Source organism: Podarcis bocagei (genome assembly GCF_964188305.1).
Source record: "Podarcis bocagei genome assembly, chromosome: 2".
In the NCBI taxonomy this organism is placed as follows: Eukaryota; Metazoa; Chordata; class Lepidosauria; order Squamata; family Lacertidae; genus Podarcis; species Podarcis bocagei.
The window spans coordinates 98,077,936-98,097,798 of record NC_138126.1 but is presented as its reverse complement, the minus strand read 5'-3'; the positions used below and the strand labels follow the sequence as shown (position 1 = coordinate 98,097,798).

The following is a 19,863-nucleotide window of genomic DNA, read 5'->3' as shown; positions in this document are numbered from 1 at the left end:
GAGATTAAAAGTCTCATGCTCCTATACCTGCGGGTGTAGGCTGGTATACATATAATAAAATAATGATGATGCTCTGCCGAATGAGCTATACTAGGAGCAATCATGTATAGTCAAAACACATTGGGTGCTATGGCGGGTGGGATTGCCAAAGTCTTCCCCCCCTAGACTTCTGCCTCCTTTTAAAAAAATAAAAAAATAAAAGTTTTCCAAGCACGTAAAGCTGAATGCGCACATTAAACACATGTAAGTTGCGTGGTTACTGTATTGCCCTAGGGCCTTTGAAACAAGAAATGTACTGTTTCTAGTGATAGCACACACACACAAGTGGAAAAACATTGATGAGAGTAGGAGACTCACTGGAAAAAAGAAACTTCAAAGGTAAGAATACTTCTAGAACCTTCTTTTTCACGCAGATAACCCGAAGAAAGCTGAGCCTGCTCCTCTCCCTCTATATCACTACATGCTTTTTAAACCAACTTCATATCAAATTGGCAGCCGAACATTCACTTGTGTCTCTGGAGATAGCCATGGAACAGCTACCGTATCAGCAGTGAATATTATAACAGCCATAAATAATATCCTCTGAACACCCCTTCTGTACGAGAGCCACTCTTACATTTGGGTTTGGGAGCTGGACTACTTGGACAAGAGTTTGGAAGATAATGACTGCATTGCCCATTTGAGAATTCATTTGCTACGCTGTCAAAATGAACAGAAAGAAGCTCCCATATGATGCTTTTCAGCTGACGATATATAACCTCTCAACTCCCGTGAATACTTCCAAACTCTAACAAACACTTTTGGAAAGAATGTGGACAAATGGGCACCTACTTCCACCTTTGGTGGGAATGCCCTCCTTCAATACAATGATTTTGGAATGTCTGCCAGAACAGTTGCTCTCCAGGCCACGTGGGGCCTTCAAAGTGATGCTAATGAATTGTTTTGAACACAGTCCTTCTGGCTGTTTGGATAAAGACTTCCATAAACAACTACATGACAACAAAATGATGACTAGTGAGGAAGTGGAAGCATATCAGCAATAGAGTTGCCATCCATCCAGATTTCCCTGGACATATCCAGAATACTGCAGTCGGCAGCAGTGTCCAGGCGGAAATCGGGAAGAAAAAATCTGGGGAAATCCAGACTTATGGCAGCATATGCTGTTTTTGCCTGTTTCTCCACAAAAATAGCTTGAAAGCCCTAGTCAGCAACCTTCCCAGAAAAGTATATTGATAAGGTATGGAAAATACTGGCTACATGCTAAATTATCCATCTATTACTTCAGGTAGCAAGGAATCTCACTCAAAAGAAAAGTCCTCTGACCCCATGGTTTCGTTTACGTTTCCTTTGCTGAGTCCATACTAGGCCGTGAGCACAATCCCTTAAAATACTAATGTGTATATTTAATTTGATGCATTCTGTAGAATTTATCATGCCACATCTTACTAGAATTCTCAACAAAATCCCAGGAATCGTGCAAATTCCTTCCTATTCAGTTTCTATTTCTTCGCTCCATTTTGTTCACTGAAATCCCTCTTGATGTGCTGTAATGATGTGCTGAATTTTTTTTTTGTGAGTTCAGTAAACCTAAATAAAATATGGTTTAAATTATTTTTCTTGGAATATAATCAAATTTTACAGATAGCATTTGATCTGCCTTTTGTATATTTCCACACACATGTCAATAAAATCATGTTTTGAAATTCTTCTAACTTTTCTAACTTGCCTGCATTTGTGTTACTATGATGAGGTGGTACCAAGATCTAAAGGAGTTGTGCTAAGGTAGCATTACATTTTCTGATGACAAAATTTCCCTGGGTGGGACCTGTCTGACATTTTCTTTCATACCACTTCAAAGGAAAGTCTGGGCACCATGGGATATTAAGAGGGGAGAAGTTCATCCACATGACTTGACATGTACCTCAAGTGTTGCCCAGACCAAGAGGAAAGGATTTGGAGTTACTTTGGAATTCCCCACTTCCAAGGCTGACGTTGATTAATTGATATGCATCTAAGTTATGCAACATCTGCCCTCTTCCTAGAAAGGGCTCTCTTGTCTCTTCATGCCATCCGTTTATTATTATAGACTGGGGAACTGTGAAGTTTCCACCACAGCAAACAAAAAACCTTCAACTCACTCTTGTTGTTTTTTATCATTGTTTCCCAGACCGCTGGTAGTCCATGAACTGCAACTTATGAATCACTGCTGGAAACAGATAAAGCTGCTTTATACAATTTCAGGCTCTGTCCTTCTAACAAAAGACTGTCAATGCCTGGAGCAGGGAACCTCAGGCCTTGTGAGGGGGCAAGTGAGTGGCCCTCCAGGACCAATTCTCAAGGCTCTCCCTGGGCCATACGCCTCTGCTTCACATCCCAAGTGTCTTTACCTGGCTGAAATGTGTCGTTGAACTGAGAAAAATTGGATGAAGGATTCAGAGGGCTGTGTGTGTGTGTGTGTGTGTGTGTGTGTGTGTGTGTAACCTAGCCTGCTGTAAAATGGTAAAATCTCCATTCATTGCTCCACCCAATTTGCCTTCGGCCTCATCTACTAATGGCATGTGTTCTGGCCCTTGGAAAGTTGCCCAAAGGGGAATATGGCCCTCAGGCTGAAAAGGGTTCCCCACTACTATAGTCACCTGTTCCAGATCTCCAAGGTCACCTGATACCAAATAAATCTAGGAGATGCCAGGGATAGATCCTGCAACCCGGGTTTGCATGTGCTTTGCCACTGAGCTACGACTGCAAAGCAGCTGGAGAGTAGGGCATATGTCAGACCAGATTCTTGAATGTTTTTTTTCTCCTGGGTAATACCCTAATCTTCTGTCTCTGCTAGGCTGGGATGGAAGGGGATGAGTGCTGAACAGAAGGACCCAGCTCTCATGGTTCAGCATACTAAGGTAAATCAGAGGGAGAGGGGAGTCATCTCTGGGTAGTTCCTTTATCACTTGGAATGTGGATAGTTGAAAGATGCCTGATAGACGGGCAGCTTGCCTTTTGGAAGTCAGCGCTGAAGTATCTGATGGTGCTTGTTAGATGGGTCACCAGGCAGAGGGCCTTCTCGGTAGTGGCGCTGGCCCTGTGGAAGCCCTCCCATCAGAGATCAAGGAAATACACAACTATCTGACTTTTAGAAGACATCTGAAGGCAGCCTTGTTTAGGGAAGTTTTTTGTGTTTGATGTTTTACTGTGTTTTTAACATTCTGTTGGGAGCCACCCAGAGTGGCTTGGGAAACCCAGCCAGATGGGCGGGATAGAAATAATAAATTATTATTAAGGGTGTGCACACTTCTATTAGACCCACTTGAACTTTGCGCTGAGGGTATCAGCTGCCTTCTTGGGCTTTGCCTCTTCTTGACTGCTTGTATTCTGACCTCACAGGAACCAATCAAAGAATCACTCCTGTTCTACTCTGATGGCAAGATGAATGACCTGGCTACGAAAAATTTTCTGAGTAGGTGGTTTTATTGCTAGGCAATGGGGGAGGTGGTAGTGGCTGTGTTTCCAGAGCTCTGGGATAGGTCTCATTTATGCTCTTCTGGCACCAGGGGAATGGCCTGAGAGCATTTCTGCTTCTCCCCTAATGGGAGAAACCATTATCCAGACATTTGACTTTCCCCTTGGTTTGTCAATATTGGCAGAAATGGAGGCTACACTTTTCTTAATTCCACTGTTCCCAGTGCCTTTGTTTTCCTTTTCCACTTCTGAAGTAGGAGCAGAGATTAATGCTAGTTCCTGTTTTGCAGCTCTGATGAGATTTATGGGAGACCAGCCAGGCCTCAAGAGCAAAGATGAGGTTGATTATGTCTATGAGATCCTCCAGGTTTGTGGCTCTTTTTGTGATGGGCTTGCGTGGGTGATGGCGACCAGAATGGGCTAATGTTTGGGGAAGGGAAGATCACAATCTCTCCTAAGTGATGCTCGACTCCTATAAGGATGGGAAGTAAATAATCTATCGATTTTTTAAATGAGATTTTTATCCTGCCTTTCTGCTTCAAACAGGGAGACCCATGGAGGCCCCTACATCATTAATTTTTTTAAAAAACCCCTCAGAGATAAAGCATTTTAAAATACACATTATGGGAAGCCGAAACAGAGCAGCATCAGGGAGCAAAGTAAAAAGTAAATAAAATAAGCTAATCAGGAAAGTGCCATTGCAGTCAAGTCCTGCTTGTGGGCTTCACATAGGCATTGGAGGGACCGTTTAGATTAGGGGTCAGCAAACTTTTTCAGCAGGGGGCCGGCCACTGTCCCTCAGATCTTGTGGGGGGCCAGACTATATTTTGAAAAAAATAATGAACGAATTCCTATGCCCCACAAATAACCCAGAGATGCATTCTAAATAAAAGCACACATTCTACTCATGTAAAAACATGCTGATTCCCAGACTGTCCGTGGGCCAGATTTTGAAGGCGATTGGGCTGGATCCAGCCCCCGGGCCTTAGTTTGCCTACCCACGTTTTAGATGCACGAAAGTGCTTATTGAGTCAAATTATTTTAGAATATTCTGGTTTCGGGGGTGCTATCTTAAGTACAACCCAATCAAATCTTTGGACTCCAAACCGCTGCAAAATTATTCTGGCCATTGTCATCTTAGACCAGTCAAGCTGGAGGCATCTCCTGGCACAGGGAGTTCCACATCCTTTGCACTGCATCAGAGAAGGCCCTTTCATCCTGTGTTCCTACCAATCACAACTTCATGGGACACACAGAACAGCCTCCTTCACTGACCTCAGTGGATGGGCGGGATTGCCTGGGAGGAGTTGGGTAATATTACCAACCCCCTGATGGCTGCCTTGGGGGAAGAGGTGCCAAGTAGGGGTCAGCTTGAGAAAGACAGGTCCTCATTAACCATCACCCCCCTCTGTTGACCCCTGCATTGCCCAATCCCATGCAAGATAATAAGTCAGAAAGCAGTACGGCGGTCTTCCTACTCTATGTAAGTTACGGATGTTCCGAAATGTATCTGCCTTTCCTCTTATGCTTCCCTGCCTTGTACAGCTGTGCAAAGAGAAGGAGAATCTGTGTGACGAGGTTTACTGCCAGGTCATCAAGCAGATCACGCGGAACCCCAGTCAGTAAGTACCTCTGCATGTGTGTCTGTGGGAGCTCTGAAATTGAAGGAATAGGGGAACATGGGTGGGGATAATTGGGATGTCAGTGTGAAGTGTTAAGTAAGGGAGCCTCTGCTAGAAAAGAGGAGATGTAGCTGTTATTTGAGTGAAAATTTCATCATTAGAAAATCAATATCTTTTAGTGGTGGGTGGGAGCGAATCCTAATGATGCAATTTTTTACATTGATTTAACTGGCTGTTGGCTCCAATCTATTTAATTTTTTTGCCAAATTGGAGTGGTGGAAGAAAAGCAGAGATCTGAGTAATGGATTACTGATGAGCCCCAGCGCTGAGGCTCTGGGAATGAACCGGGTGTTGGATTTTAAAGGAGTTGTTTATGTATATTGCAATCCTCACCCCGCCTCACCTCAATTTGGGGTCCTTGGGCGTCCCCCCCACTTTATCCTTACAACAGCCATGTGTAGTCAGTCAGTATGAGATATAGGGACTGGCCCAGGGTCTAAGCACCATAGCCTAGCTTCTACAGCACACTAGCTTCAAAAAGTAACAATAATGAAAATGTTCTAAACCAGAAGTGCAGGGAGTCCTTTCCAAATATTAGTCAGGCATGTCCAAAGTCTGTTTCGGGGGCCTATTATGGCCTGCCGGTTGGTTTAATCCGGCCCCTGCAGCAGTTTATTTCCTGGGGTAAAATCCTTAAAAAAGCTCAACAACTCTTTGGTTGGCCCTCACGGCCCTTCACTTCATCAAATGTGGCCCTCTTTGAAAAAAGTTTGGACATCACTGGCCTAAGTCAACATCACCAGCAACATCTGAAGAGTCCCCTTTTCATGGAAAAGTGTTGGTTTTCTCTGTAACCCTCTTTGGGCTTTTATTGAAAACAAGATCACAAATACTGAGGATTCTACAGATTCAGCACTAGCCTTCCAGGTTCCCAGACATTGCGGCCGCCCTTTCAGCTGCACTACAGAAATGTCAGGGTTACGTAGCTCTCGTTTATGGCCTGTTATAAAACAGGACTGACCCCATTCATGTGAAGGGAGTAGTCAATGAGAGAGCAGTCTAGCCTCAGATATCAAGTTGGGACTATGGAATATCCTCCCGTCCCTCTGCTGTCTTCCTCGCTCTCAATCATGGACTGTATTTTCATCTTCTGAGGACTGTAGATGTGGGCTTGAATAAAGGGAATTGTAATGTTGAAGTCAGGGCTTAAACATATTTATTTATTAAACTGCAAACTGCCCATCTGTAGACCTCAGGGTGGTTCACAAGTAAAAAACACAACATACACACTCAAAACAAAACAGTAACCTCCCCATGTGTTGATACAGTGGCTTTTGTGCCTTCCATCTGCCTGCCTCGCTGCTGTGAGGCTGTAATTGTGCCCCTTAGGATCTTTGTATTGAATCATAGCCTTTGAAAGTCAAGGACCTTAAAGTGAACTCTGTGCTGTAAACACCTGCGACTTCTTTGGAGCAGCTGCAGGGCTCATCTACTTCAGGCTCTTTGCTCTTCTTCAGGGAAGATGCATTTCTTATGAACTGAGCAGGTACATGGAGTACCTTAAAGGTAAAGGGACCGCTGACCATTAGGTCCAGTCGTGACCGACTCTGGGGTTGCGGCACTCATCTTGCTTTATTGGCCGAGGGAACCGGCATACAGCTTCCGGGTCATGTGGCCTGCATGACTAAGCCGCTTCTGGCAAACCAGAGCAGTGCACGGAAACGCCGTTTACCTTCCCGCCAGAGTGGTACCTATTTATCTACTTGCACTTTGACATGCTTTCAAACTGCTAGGTTGGCAGGAGCAGGGACCGAGCAACGGGAGCTCACTCCGTTGCGGGGATTCGAACTGCCGACCTTCTGATCGGAAAGTCCTAGGCTCTGTGGTTTAACCCACAGCGCCACCTGCGTCCCATATGGAGTACTTTAAACACACATAATCCGCCCCCCCCTCCTTGGAGCTTCTCATTTCCCCATCTTTCCCTTCCAGCTTTTCTCTTTTCTCTCCCCCTCAGTCCTCCTTTCTTCCTGGATCCTTAGCAGCCCACCAGAAGTTGTCTTTTGTCTAATCCTGCTCTGTGCTCTGCCCAAGGGAACTATGCCCCATGTTTTTCTCCGTCCTGCAGAGAGAGCTGTCTCCGTGGCTGGAGGCTCCTGGGCCTCTTGACTGGATACTTCCTCCCTTCCAACATTTTGATGCCATATGCCACCAAATATTTGCAGCAGGCCAGCTCTGCCCCCAGTTCCAGCACAGGTATCGTCTGCCTCCCACCCTTGGGGCCATATGTGCTGGCTTCATTCAGCACCAAGGGAAGCGTGAGGGAGAGCAAGAAGTGGCTCTTACTTCACTCCTGGAGTGGTGGTCTTGGGAGGGACTTTGCTGACTTTGAACTGAGGTCACACCACCTGCAGGATTCCATAATTCAACAAGATTCCACACATGTGGCTGTTGTCTACACAATGTCTCCTCAAGTTATGATAGCCAGGAACTCCGAACTCTGCTTCAGTAAATTATATGAGCAGTAGGCCCTAGCCCTTGAGGCTCGGCTGGTAGGGATAAGAATAGTCTGTTGGATCAGGACAATGGACCATCTAGTACTCATAGTGGCCCAACCAGATGCCTGTGGAAACCAGGGAGCAGAATATGAGCACAAAAACACACTCCCTTCCAGTGGTTTCCAGCAACTGGTATTCGGAAGTGTTATTAAATCCAACTGGAGGCATAGCCTAGCCGCCATGATAGCCCTCTCCTCCATGAATGTGTCTAATCCTCTTTTAAAACCATCACCCTCAGGGTACTACCTTCCCAACTGAAAATTGGGTGGGTAAGGGCTAGAGTAGGAGGCCGTAACAACTATAATGGACTTGGACCATCCTAAAAGGTATGGAAAGAATCCATTGGCCTTCTTTGGTCTGTGATAAGTTAATGAGGCTGGCTGTGAAAGAAGCAACTCAAAAGCTTCACTGAATTTAGCTGAGGGGTTTGGTGGGATCTTCCCAGTGCTGGGCACAGTATCACCGACTGCCTCACTCCCGTGTGGTTCTTTGGACTTCCCTTCATTGTCACAAGGCAAGGGATCTCCTAAAGGGTTGTTGGGGCTCCAGTTTTCACACCAAATCGGGGGCTAAATTCAGAATCCCAACTGAGCAGAGTTCTCTAGCTTGTAGTAGTCGTAAGGCAAGACTCGTGAGGTGACAAGCTCAGCCCTTTTCCCCTTTCTCAACCACAGAAATAGCCAGGATTTGCCAGAGCAACCTGAGGAAAATGGTCATGTACGGAGGCCGTCGACACTTGCCGTTCCGTGTGGAGACTGAAGCGCTTCTGGTAACTGAGTGAAATATGGTTGCAGGAGGTCGGGTGTTGAAGGGGGTATTCTACCATTTGTGTTGCTAAGGCAAGTCCCTGAGACAGCAAATATTTGGGGCTAGGAGGTATGTGCCAGTACAGGAACTGTGGAGTGGACTTTCCTTGATGCAGGGCTGTGCCTGGACATTTTGCTGCCTGGGGCAATGGACAAAATAGTATATACAGGCACACATTACACTTAAGAGGCAAACAGTTGAATCTTATTTCCATACTGGCAATGGAACAGCATCCCCCACTACACTTGAGGGAAGAAGGACAGTTTAAGGACAGGCTGTGTGGTACTTACAGCATGGTGCTCCTTGCTGTGTGAGGCAGTCACCTCACTCTGGTTAATGGGAGGGCTGGCCCTTGCTTTATGTGCTGCATGAACGGGAACTCTGTGGATATATACGGGAAGGAGACAATATTCAGCAAGGGAGAAGAGGAGTCAATTATATACTGGTTGAGATTGTTCGTGAGGGGTTACTAGCGTCTGACTGGGAGGTTGTGAGCCTACATGTGTGTTTATAAAGGGGAACTGAGTTTCCTTTGTGGATGGGATTTGTGAGGAGAGGTGTTAGCGATAGCAATTGATGTTCTGAGGAACAGACAGAATTTCTTGGGATGATGGATGTGGTTGAATCAGGATTTGAGAGAGATAAGAGCTGCCAATAGGAAATGCAAAGAGAATCTTCCCCATCCAGCTATGCTGCTCTCTCGGAAATCACAATGTGTTTGATCCATGCTGAAAACCCAGAGCATGCTTAAGTAGCGCAAATATCTTCATTCATTCAAGCTATGTTCTTTAAGATATTAAAACCCCAAAGATCACAATCAGGTCAGGTTTTTAAGCCCTATTCATTTCACTGTGAGAGTCAAGCAGATGCTGGAATCTGTAATGGAAAGCCCCAGTAGGGTTTCATAGTGATTAAATTTGCCTGGATCCTGCTCTCTGGGAAAGGGGACAAAGATGTCTGTACTGGATTCTCTCAAACCCTGAATCCTTTCCCATTGGTAGAAGGGACGTGGCTCACGTCATATATCGGTCAACCTACCTGGAGGTATGAGATACAACACGAAAATCAAGACATTCACAGTGAGTCCCTCTTTGGCCTGTTCACCAGAGTGTTATGGGGTGGGGGGATTGTGGGGACAGTGCTGGCCATGTCCATTTTTGGGTGGATGAGACTGACTTTTGAAATATTTCTGTCTTTTGATTTTCATCTCCCCTTACCGAGGTGACCCAGAGTAGGTCACCCCATTTTTTGAAATGCTATTTAGATATAGAGATCAAGAGAGCCAGTTCTGCACCTTCTGCCATTGAAACAGCCTCTTTCTATTGCAGGGGCCTGTGGTCAGTCTCATCACCCATCTGAGCCAGGGCTCTTACACTTGTGCTATTATTTTCTTTTATTTCCAGGGGTGGGGTGGGGGCATAGTTCAGTGTTAGAGCAGCTGCATTGCACACAGAAAGTCCCAGTCTCCAGATTCATTCCGTCACCTCCCGTTAAAAAAGATTAAGGTAAAGGTAAAGGGACCCCTGACCATTAGGTCCAGTCGTGGCTGACTTTGGGGTTGCGGCGCTCATCTCACTTTATTGGCCGAGGGAGCCGGCGTACAGCTTCCGGGTCATGTGGCCAGCGTGACTAGGCCGCTTCTGGCGAACCAGAGCAGTGCACGAAAACGCCGTTAACCTTCCCGCAGGAGCGGTACCTATTTATCTACTTGCACTTTGACGTGCTTTTGAACTGCTAGGTTGGCAGGAGACGAGACCGAGCAACGGGAGCTCACCCTGTTGCGGGGATTCGAACTGCCGACGTGATCGGCAAGTCCTAGGCTCTGTGGTTTAACCCACAGCGCCACCCACGTCCCTTTAAAAAAGATTAGGTAGCTGGAAATGTGGATGACCTCTGCCTGGAGAGCCACTGCCAGTCATGGAAGATACGTCCTGGGCTAGTTGGAGAAGTAGTCTGTCTTGGTCAAAGGCAGCTTCCTGTATTCTTCGTCTCATGAACTCAATGACTTTCAAGGGAATCATAAGGGCTTGTGTCTGTAAACTGTGATTTAGCCATTTCCCTTCCCAGGGAAATGGGAGTTGGGGGTTGGACGCGAGCCCGCCCCGTGCGCAGGGGTGTGGCTAGCCCCTGCATCATAGGGAGTCCCCTCCGTGTCACACCCCCAGGCCAACCAATCTGGGCAGCCGGGGGGGGGGCATGGCGTGTTTTAGGAGTTGGTTGCAGGTGTGAGGGTATTGGCGGCAAGCCGTTTGGCTCGGGTGGTAGTTAGGCATTGGTGTATTAGATTGGAGGGGAGGGGAGGTAGAGGCCATCACCTACCCCTCCTATTTCGAGGGTATTCCATTAAAGGAATCTGGGGGGGCGTGATCCTGTCCGAAGCCCAGGTGAGGGCTATGGCTGTGGCACGACCCCTATCAGTAACCCTGGGGGAGCTTGAGTTGGTTTGCATCAACAGGGCTCTCCCTACCAGTGGTTAACCCTTCTGAGACTTCCTGCAGATGGGCAGGAGTCAGGTATAATTGGCTCGGTTCCAATGCCCAAGCCAATACCACTCACATTCTGTAACCAATAAAGTTGTGGCCTTTTTTAGCCCATTAACCTAAAATACTGGTGTCAAGTGTCTTTATTCCAACAAAGGGGTGGGTTCGGGGCCTTGCCACACAACCCCCCTTTTTTCCAGCAGTTCCCCATGTCCTCCCAGAGGCTGCTTGCAAAGTATCTTTGAATTTGGAAGGAGGGTGCTGCCAGAGGTGCAAGAGTGTACTCTTGAGAAGCCCTGCTGTATGCAAAGAGCTCACCATGCATCAGTTTGCCACTGGGGCCTATGATGAGCAGACTGAGCATCTCCCTCTTTTCTCCCTTGTCTCCCACTGATGTGAATCCAAGAGGAGCCATATCATCTTTCGGAAGCTGGCCAGATTTGCAGCTCACCTGTCCCTTCCCAAACTTACTGTTTTCTGTTTGTGGCTGAACGCATCACAATGGAATTAAAACTACAGTGGTACCTCGGGTTACATACGCTTCAGGTTACAGACTCCGCTAACCCAGAAATAGTGCTTCAGGTTAAGAACTTTGCTTCAGGATGAGAACAGAAATTGTGCTCTGGTGGTGTGGCAGCAGTGGGAGGCCCCATTAGCTAAAGTGGTGCTTCAGGTTAAGAACAGTTTCAGGTTAAGAACGGACCTCCGGAACGAATTAAGTACTTAACCCGAGGTACCACTATACTGTACTATAAAATCTCGCTAGCCCTCCTCCCTCCCATCACTAAATGAGGGGGGCTGGAACTTATGCCAGCACAGGCCTTTCCCTTGTGTTTGGAAGCCCTTCCAGTTGCTTACAAATGGCTAGGATGCTACTTTTAGACAGCCAGTGGCAGGGTAAGGGCTAAAAGTATTCCTTTCCCATTTTGGTTGTAGGTTGCTGCAGACATCATGAAAGAAACCACTGAGCAGATGGGGGTCACTGAGCCAGAAGAGATTCAGGAATTTGCCATCCTGGCCAACAAAGATAACGGTAAAGTGCCCCCATAGCAGTGGCGAATGGTCAGCTGCAGGATACTTTCTTATACAGTGGTACCTCGCAAGACGAATGCCTCGCAAGATGAAAAACGCGCAAGACGAAAGCGTTTTCCGTTTTTTGAGTCGTTCCGCAAGACGAATTTCCCTATGGGCTTGCTTCGCAAGACGAAACGTCTTGCGAGTTCTTGCGAGTTTGTTTCCTTTTTCTTAAAGCCGCTAAGCCGCTAATAGCCGTGCTTCGCAAGACGAAAAAACCGCAAGACGAAGAGACTCGCGGAACAGATTAATTTCGTCTTGCGAGGCACCACTGTATGATGAAATGTACTAAAGATGACTGCCCAACAGCAGGAGCAGGGTAGATGAGTAAATGGCACCCTAATCAAGACAAGATGGGGATATTTCCGTGGGTAGTTTGTTGACTAGCATGACCTGGGTGGACTCGCATCCCTCCTAAGACCATCAAGTGCCCACCAGCCCAGGAATGCCAGAATGCAGAGGGAGAGGCAGTGTGAATTACTTCTCAGACTGCGTAGCTGGCCCAAGGTAAGGGGTGGCTTATTGAGGCTGTACTGATGGAGGGCTTCCAGATCCTTCCTATGATGGCACCACTAAATGAGAGTGAATTTAGATCTTTTATTTTCATCTTAAAAACACCACCAAAACCTTCAAGGTTCTAATGGGGACAGATGGAGACATAGGTGCAGATTGTATGAATGAGATGTAGTAGCCGTTGTTGACCAGTACGTTTCACATGAAATCGCCTTGTGCAGGAATGTGCAACACGGTGCCGTTAGGGCTGAATCCTGGGGAATAAGGTGCCTTTGATTTGATGGGGGAGAGGATGACTTGAAGCGCCACATCCTGCTCTCTCTGCTTTACTTAGAAGTGGGGGTGATGTTCAGGTGAGCAGGGTTGTGTCTCTTGTTTTGCCATGCAGGTAAGATTGTACGTCCCTTGCGCCAGACTGAGTACATCCATGATTATTTGCTTGAGGGAAGTTCGGTAGAGCTGGAGTTCTGCAGGATCACCTGGAGGACGCCCTTGCACTTTGAGAATGACATGTATATTAACCTTCACTTCAACCAGGTAAGCTTAAGGAGAGTCGCCTTTCTTCCTTCTGTGCGTTTTAAATTACAGTTGTAAATCTTTTAGTGGTAATGTTATCTTTTTTTTGTAAACCGCTTTGAGTTTTTTCTGCAATCTGTAAAATTTATGTAAAATTCTGTAAATTTTATAAACAAATACATAGTTACAGGATTTCAATGGCAAACAAAGCTGCATGTCTGCCCAGAATTTTTTGAAGGCACAAACAGTGCTGAAATCAGAACTGCAGATGACCGTTCCAATGCCATTATGAGCAGAAATCACAATGAATGCACAATAGAAAGGATGTCTGAAGGAACCCTTTGCAAAAGGCTGGGGATTCCTCTGAAGATGCCGCACACATTGCCTGTGAGCGTATGGTGACATCTTGTTCCCATTAGGCTAAATTTGCTGTGACCTAGCTTGATGTTTGGGACACTTTCAGGGCATCAGCTGCCAGAATTTGCTGAATATCTAGAGTTACATAACCATTAATAGGACTGTGTTGTTCAACCAGCAAAATGCTTCCCTGCTGGTTCCTGCTCAAGGGATTGTAGGCAAAGAGTGAAGTACAATGCAATGCTCTCTTTGTTAGGAGCATCCTACTCTCGTGTAGGAACCTGGTAGAGACACATGCCCGACTGGCATGTTCTCTCCCTCCTGGTCGGTCGTTCAGGAGCTTCAAAAGCTTTCTTCTGCCTGAACATCACAGTGACTGATACCAAAAGGCATTAGCACGCTTAGGGATCCGCAGAGTATTCGCAGTTTGCGTAACAGACTTCAGTAGCACAGCATTTTGGCTAATCTAAGTTTATTTACATATAATACACTCAGAGCATTCTGACTTGGCTCCATCCTCTTTCTCATCAGACAGCACAGAGAGAGAACAAAGGACAATAGTCCCACTTTACAGAACACAGTAACACAAACATCCTGTCTCCATCACTTCCCACACTGTGGAATGAAAACATACACCGTCATGTGATAGACAACAATCCCGTGACTGCAGACACGGGGAATGAATCTCCAACACTCTTGTTGGTTGTTCCTAGGTGCTGCAGAATTATATGAAAGGGAAGCTGCTGCTGCCACACACCAGGGAGCTAGAGAAGCTGGTGTGTGCCTTGTCTCTGCTCCAGCACTGGGCCAAGGGAGCTGGATCAGTCCCTTCCATGTAAGTCTCCTGTTCGTAGCCTTGGGTGGTTTGTGTAGGCCAGAACCTGATGCTTGGCAGAGACATTTCCCTACGTGTGTCAAGAAGACTCAGGGAGGGTGAAGATGTATTCACAAAGTCCAACCATCCTTAATATAGGCAAGACGAGGGCCCTGGCCTGATCCTCATTATTCACATCCCCCTCCCCCCAGCAGTTCTTCTTGTCTTCCTCAGAGCATGTGCATAGTCCACACGCTCAGAAGAGCTACTTGACTCCTCCCTGCCATTTTGGGGGTTTAGCCAATGTTGTTTAGAGACAGAGCAGGTAAAATGTCTCTCATACTTGTTTGCTAATGGTAACTGTTCCAAGAAAGTGGTAACAGGGCCAGTCTGCCCATTAGCCTCAGGCGGCTGGCTGGGGACAGCTAGAACCCAGATGCCTGAGGAATGTGCTGTTTGCCACCTCCTGTGCTTGTAGCTCGTGGCCATTGCCTGGGAAGAGTGGATCCACTATTGCCACCTGATCCTCTCTAGCCTCCTTTTCCCCCACCCTTCCAGTTGCCTCAGGCGGCGGAGGCAGGAAGGACAGTGATGGCGGAGGGACACCATTCTCTGTTTTGCCTTAAGTGGCGAAATATCTTGGGCCAGCCCTGGTGATAAGGGGACTAGGTTCTGTCACTCACTATAGGTTGTGGACGATTCTGTACTCTTACCCACTTTTGCATGCTAAATTTCAGCCCCATTATGGTTTACTTCAGGGGTGGCGAACAAGTGGCCTTCCAGATATTGAAGCACCAGATCCCATCGGTCCCAGTCAGTATGGCCAGAGCTGAGGGGTGATAGGAATTTTAGACTAGCAATATCTGGATGGCTGCAGGTTCACCATTCTTGATTTACATGATCCATATACCTTGGGGGTGAGAGAAATGATGCAAGAGGTCCCGCTTACTAGTTTATTTCCTCTCACATCCTCTAATTAATCTACTGAACGTTAAATGAAGGCACCATTCACACAATCTGAGTACAGAGGTACATTGGTTCTCGAACGTAATCCGTTCCAGAAGTCAGTTCGACTCCCGAAAGTTTAAAAACCAAGGCGCAGCTTCCAATTGGCTGCAGGAACTTCCTGCACTCAAGCGGAAGCTGCATTGGATGTTCAGCTTCCAGAAAACGTTTGAAAACTGGAACACTTCCGGGTTTTCGCTGTTCGGGAGCTGATTTCTTCAACAACTAAGCTGTTCGAGAACCAAGGTAAGCATATTTCTTACTTGGGCCCTGTGGCAGCAGAGTTCTTTCTACTAAACCCAGCCTGAGGGGAAGAGGAAGTAGTAGTATTCTTGAATTGTTGTTCAAATATTTCTTTCCATGGAGCACAGCTATGCGTCCTAACCATACCTTTATTTTCTGATCACCTAAATAGAGAGGAACTAGTAAGTTACATCCCTGATGACGTTGCACGCCTCATCAACCCAGTGATTGTTCAAAATTCTGTCACCTATCAGCTGAAAACCACGAACCAACTTGAGCGACAGGAGGCAAAAATCAGTTTCATTGGTAAGTTCAAGTGGGCAATACGGTTGGAGCTGGTATGATCTTATTCTGTAATCCCAAACTTTCTGCCAGTTTCCTGTTGCCACATGGTATTCCTCCCTAACATCAAGGCATGGAATCCAGGAGCATACTGACATGTTTATTTTGCATTCTCCAAAGAACTCAGGGCAATTTACATGGGGTTATCTTATTTCATTCTTCAACCTAATTGTTATGAAGTACGTTACTGATTCCCACGTTACCCAGTGCTTGACTTTCAGTGAGATCTTCCCTGAGTCTGGCTTTTTTCTTTTATGTACATGTAGATTACTTGAGGGGAAATGCACACATGTTGCAAAACGTGCTTTCTCTTAAGGGCAAGCATCTACAAATTATAGCGGTAAAATGGATTGAGGCATTTATTTATAGTATGTCTTCGTGCCTGTGACTTTTCCTTTTCCTTTAGTACAGCAAGATCACCTCTAGGTTCCTATAGGAGGATGGTCACAGCTTGTTCTTAGTTCTCCTTTATTACTGTTCAAGTAATTCTAAGGATATTTTTGTAAATCTGTGGATTATCACTCTTCTGGTCCCATCAATAGCCTTTTTTGAAACACACAATAATTCTGATCAGGACACTGGTCTGTAGGGTAGGCAAAATGTGAATGCAAAATGTTCACGTTTTTATGTAGCGGGACTCTTGGTGTCAGCAAAACCCAACACGAAAAGCATCTCTTATCTACAAAGAATGCCCAATCCTTCAAAACCATGATCACCATCTGCTGGATCCTTCCAGATGAATGTAGAAATGTGGTCCCCGCTGTCGACACTTTGCAAACAGCCTTTTTTGCTGCCTCAGCTGCACTATAACTTCCAAATACTGAAAATAGGTGGCATCCAATGCATTCATCCCATTAGATTTACCCTTGCGCAATGGTATTTTCGTCCCGTACCTTCCCCAGAAGAGATGGGGTGGGGTGGGAGCTAAATCCTATGCTAACAGAACAAGGGACTTGTGTTCTATATTGGATATAAGCCACTGTGTGTGACTGTAGAACTGTACTGCATTATCAATAATGTGACAAATCACTGCTTCTGTAGTTTTTGGATATGCCAGGGTAGTTGTGCCCTCTGGCTGTGGCAGCCTTGGGAATACCAGGCACGGCACAATAGTCTTGCCTTTTAGCCATGTTATTTTCAGGAGATGGGGCAACCCCACTGCTACTAGAAATAGTCAGCAGCAGCAATACAGTGGTTTGGCTTGGCCTGTGGGGTTTGACATCATGACCGCTTCCTTCTCTTGTCCCAGAGCACGTGATCCAGCTGCCACTTTTTGGCTACAACGTTTACACTGTGGAGAAGATCAGTACACTTGGGATCCCCACGCCTTGCTTTGTAGGAGTGAATGAGGAACAGATCGTTGTAGTGAATGGGAAGACCCAGGTATGGCTTTAGTAGAAATCCCTGGAGTATTAGCAGCTTACTTTAGAGTAAGTAGCAAGTGCAGGGTGCCTAATCCAGATCAGGACCATGCTGGGGACTTTAATCCTCACCCCTCCCGCCCCCCATCTGCTATCCTTACCTGGTTCAGGGAGGCATTAATGCATTAAGAGGAAAACTCACATTGGTTTCAACTATAAATCACAAGTGTGGTGGACCAACATGGGTTGGGGCCTCAAAATAAGGGAGCATAGCCCTTTGCTTCCTGGGTCTGCACACAAAAAAAGAAAATTCATACAGTTGTATCTAGTTTAACTTTTCTGAAATGTTCATCTGTTTCATAAACTTAACAGTAAGAACCCTTTATGTATCTCATAACGTGGGCTCTGGTCCATGAAAGCTTCTTTAACTTCTTCAGCTTTCAAGATGTCACAATAATCCTCGTTTTTAAACAAATCAGTGAGTTTCCATGTGATTGGGCTGAATATAGTAATCAGCATGTAAATGTCATAGCTACCCACAGTGAGTGTTACCCAAGTGTGCTTTGGCAGGCTTCGTACAGAATCTGAATTAACCTTATTATTTTAACAGTACTTACAATAATTTCAATAAAGAATAATTGTGGAGAATGATGGAACAGAGTAATTTCCACAAAATTTTCAAGTTCTTCTTCTTTTTTTTACTATTCCTGCAGCTGCATTATGGAATATCATGAAATGGGTGTATAGAGTGATTTACATTTTGAGAAAAGAATGTCCCTGAAAAGGCAGTTTCAGGGGGAGGGAGACTCTGCTATGAATATTTGCTCAGTTCAGAGGACTGCTGTTGAATTAGGACTCCTAAAAGGCAATTTGAAACATGCATTAAATTCTGCGAAAGCTCGTGTGGACAAAATAACAGGAATTAACTTCTCATATGATTGGCTACGTATGAGAACAGGACGCTGCCATGAGATGAGTCACTGACCTGATCCAGAAGGTGTTCTTAATAGTCATGCGGTGCTTTTGATCCTCCACTGCAATATACATGTCCTAACGGCAGTTTCCCTCCCTTCACCCAGAACCTTCACAGCCTCATTCCACTGGCGACGATACAGAGGATGCGGACTTTGCGCCCCATGAATGAATCTGGGCTTCCTGGCCTGGAAATTAACTACGGCTCAGCAGCAGATCCCAAAACGATTTGGTTTGAATTGAAGCAGGTAATATCCCTGGTCGTTGCCTCTTAAGTTAAAAGATCCAGATGTAATTTTTAGCTTTCCACATTTTGGGCCGTAACCAAGTTTACAAAAACAGACACAGCACAGTTGGGAGATCTGAATCTTACTAGGGTTTAGCAGTATTCTACGGCCTTAAATTAGTCTTATTTCTGGTTTGTGGCATTCCCCTAGTGCAAGACACCATAATAGAAGCCTGCTCTTTCTACAACCAGTCATTCAGGGCTCTTAGCAGAACTTATTTCTAGAGGTTAAAATCAAGTGAATTTCTAGCTACCCCAAGGCACTGACTGGTATGCTACAAAGAGGTATGTTCTGCTGCTAGAAGGCAGCAACTCATGGGATTAAAGGCAGGAAGCCTGTTCTGCAGCATCCCCTTTCATGCTGTATGCTTGGGGAGAGGGTACATCTCTGGCCTGCAGGAAAAGAGCATAGTGAGGAGTCCTTTATCTGGAACTAAACCCACTGTTCCTGCACATGGTTCCCTGGAGGTGCTACTGCCAACCTGTGTAGCTGAACCACAGGACAGCGTTGCTTTTGAAGCAGGAGAAAGACCGCCATATGGGAAAACAAGTTAACTACAAGGCTTTTGACTACTGGATTTTGTTTTTGTTTTTTTAAAAAAATACTGGCACAAGGAACACTAAGCTCTAGTAAACGAAGGCTCCATCTGGGTCTCACTTAAAATTATTTTTTTAGTTGGTGTGGGCTTCCTTTTGGAAAGTAGAGGTGCAAGCACAAAATGAAACGATTTCTCAAAATGAGGGGGAAGGAAGTAGAGATGGCAGATGAGGGACTTTTGTTTCATTGAAGTTTCTATCTTGACAGGCTAAAGCATTGTACCACACGACTGCCATCATCCTAGAAGAAACCGAATCTGAGGCTTAGTGAGTGGCAGAAATGTCTTTTTTTTTTAACTCTGAAATCATAAAGCTTCATGGAAATTCAGTTCATCACAAGCATCTGAAGTAAGCACTGTTAACTTGGTTCTTGCTCTGCCTCCTAAGCCCAACCTCACTGCAGATTTTCCCTCTTTATTCAGATGCATTTTTTTTAAAAAACCACACGTTTAGCCTTTCAGTTACTAGAGAGCAAAACTGGCTTCACAGTTCTAGACATGCTTCTTATTACGTGTAATGAAGTTCAAGGAAGGACACGGGTATTTACAGTTTGTTTTGCTCAAAGCAGATCCAGGTTTACCCAAAGCATTGCTGACTTTCACCGTTACTGGCGCTGACAAATTTGCACCACCTAGATGTTCAGGTATTATTAAAGCACAGGCATTCTACCTTTACTGTCCTCAATGGCTGTCGTGACTCTCCTTGATGCTTGTTTAATTGTGGTTCATATATGTGCTCTGAGCAGCATCAGTACAAATATTCCTTATGCAAACTGGAGGGGGAGGGGCTTGAGCAGCTGTGGGAGGAGGCCAGGAAGCTTGCCTCTCAGCTGATCAACCCCCCTACCACTCTTTCTTACGAGAGCC

General features: G+C 45.8%; 1 protein-coding gene across 5 annotated transcripts in view; it reads left to right on the top strand.

The window, feature by feature from the left end:
• Window positions 1-19,676, top strand: part of LOC308582175 (unconventional myosin-XVB-like) — a 66,958-nt gene extending 47,282 nt beyond the window's left edge. For all 5 annotated transcript variants that reach the window (XM_081185062.1, XM_081185063.1, XM_081185064.1 and 2 more), the window contains 14 exons: window positions 2,834-2,897; window positions 3,379-3,451; window positions 3,744-3,820; window positions 4,999-5,075; window positions 7,201-7,328; window positions 8,305-8,399; window positions 9,439-9,516; window positions 11,854-11,950; window positions 12,893-13,041; window positions 14,091-14,212; window positions 15,612-15,745; window positions 17,031-17,164; window positions 18,222-18,362; window positions 19,206-19,676. In XM_081185062.1, coding sequence (XP_081041188.1) covers window positions 2,834-2,897; window positions 3,379-3,451; window positions 3,744-3,820; window positions 4,999-5,075; window positions 7,201-7,328; window positions 8,305-8,399; window positions 9,439-9,516; window positions 11,854-11,950; window positions 12,893-13,041; window positions 14,091-14,212; window positions 15,612-15,745; window positions 17,031-17,164; window positions 18,222-18,362; window positions 19,206-19,265 — 1,429 coding nt within the window. In that variant the 3' untranslated portion in view covers window positions 19,266-19,676. The remainder of the gene's footprint in view (window positions 1-2,833; window positions 2,898-3,378; window positions 3,452-3,743; window positions 3,821-4,998; window positions 5,076-7,200; window positions 7,329-8,304; window positions 8,400-9,438; window positions 9,517-11,853; window positions 11,951-12,892; window positions 13,042-14,090; window positions 14,213-15,611; window positions 15,746-17,030; window positions 17,165-18,221; window positions 18,363-19,205) is intronic.
• The last annotated feature ends 187 nt before the right edge of the window (window positions 19,677-19,863 follow it).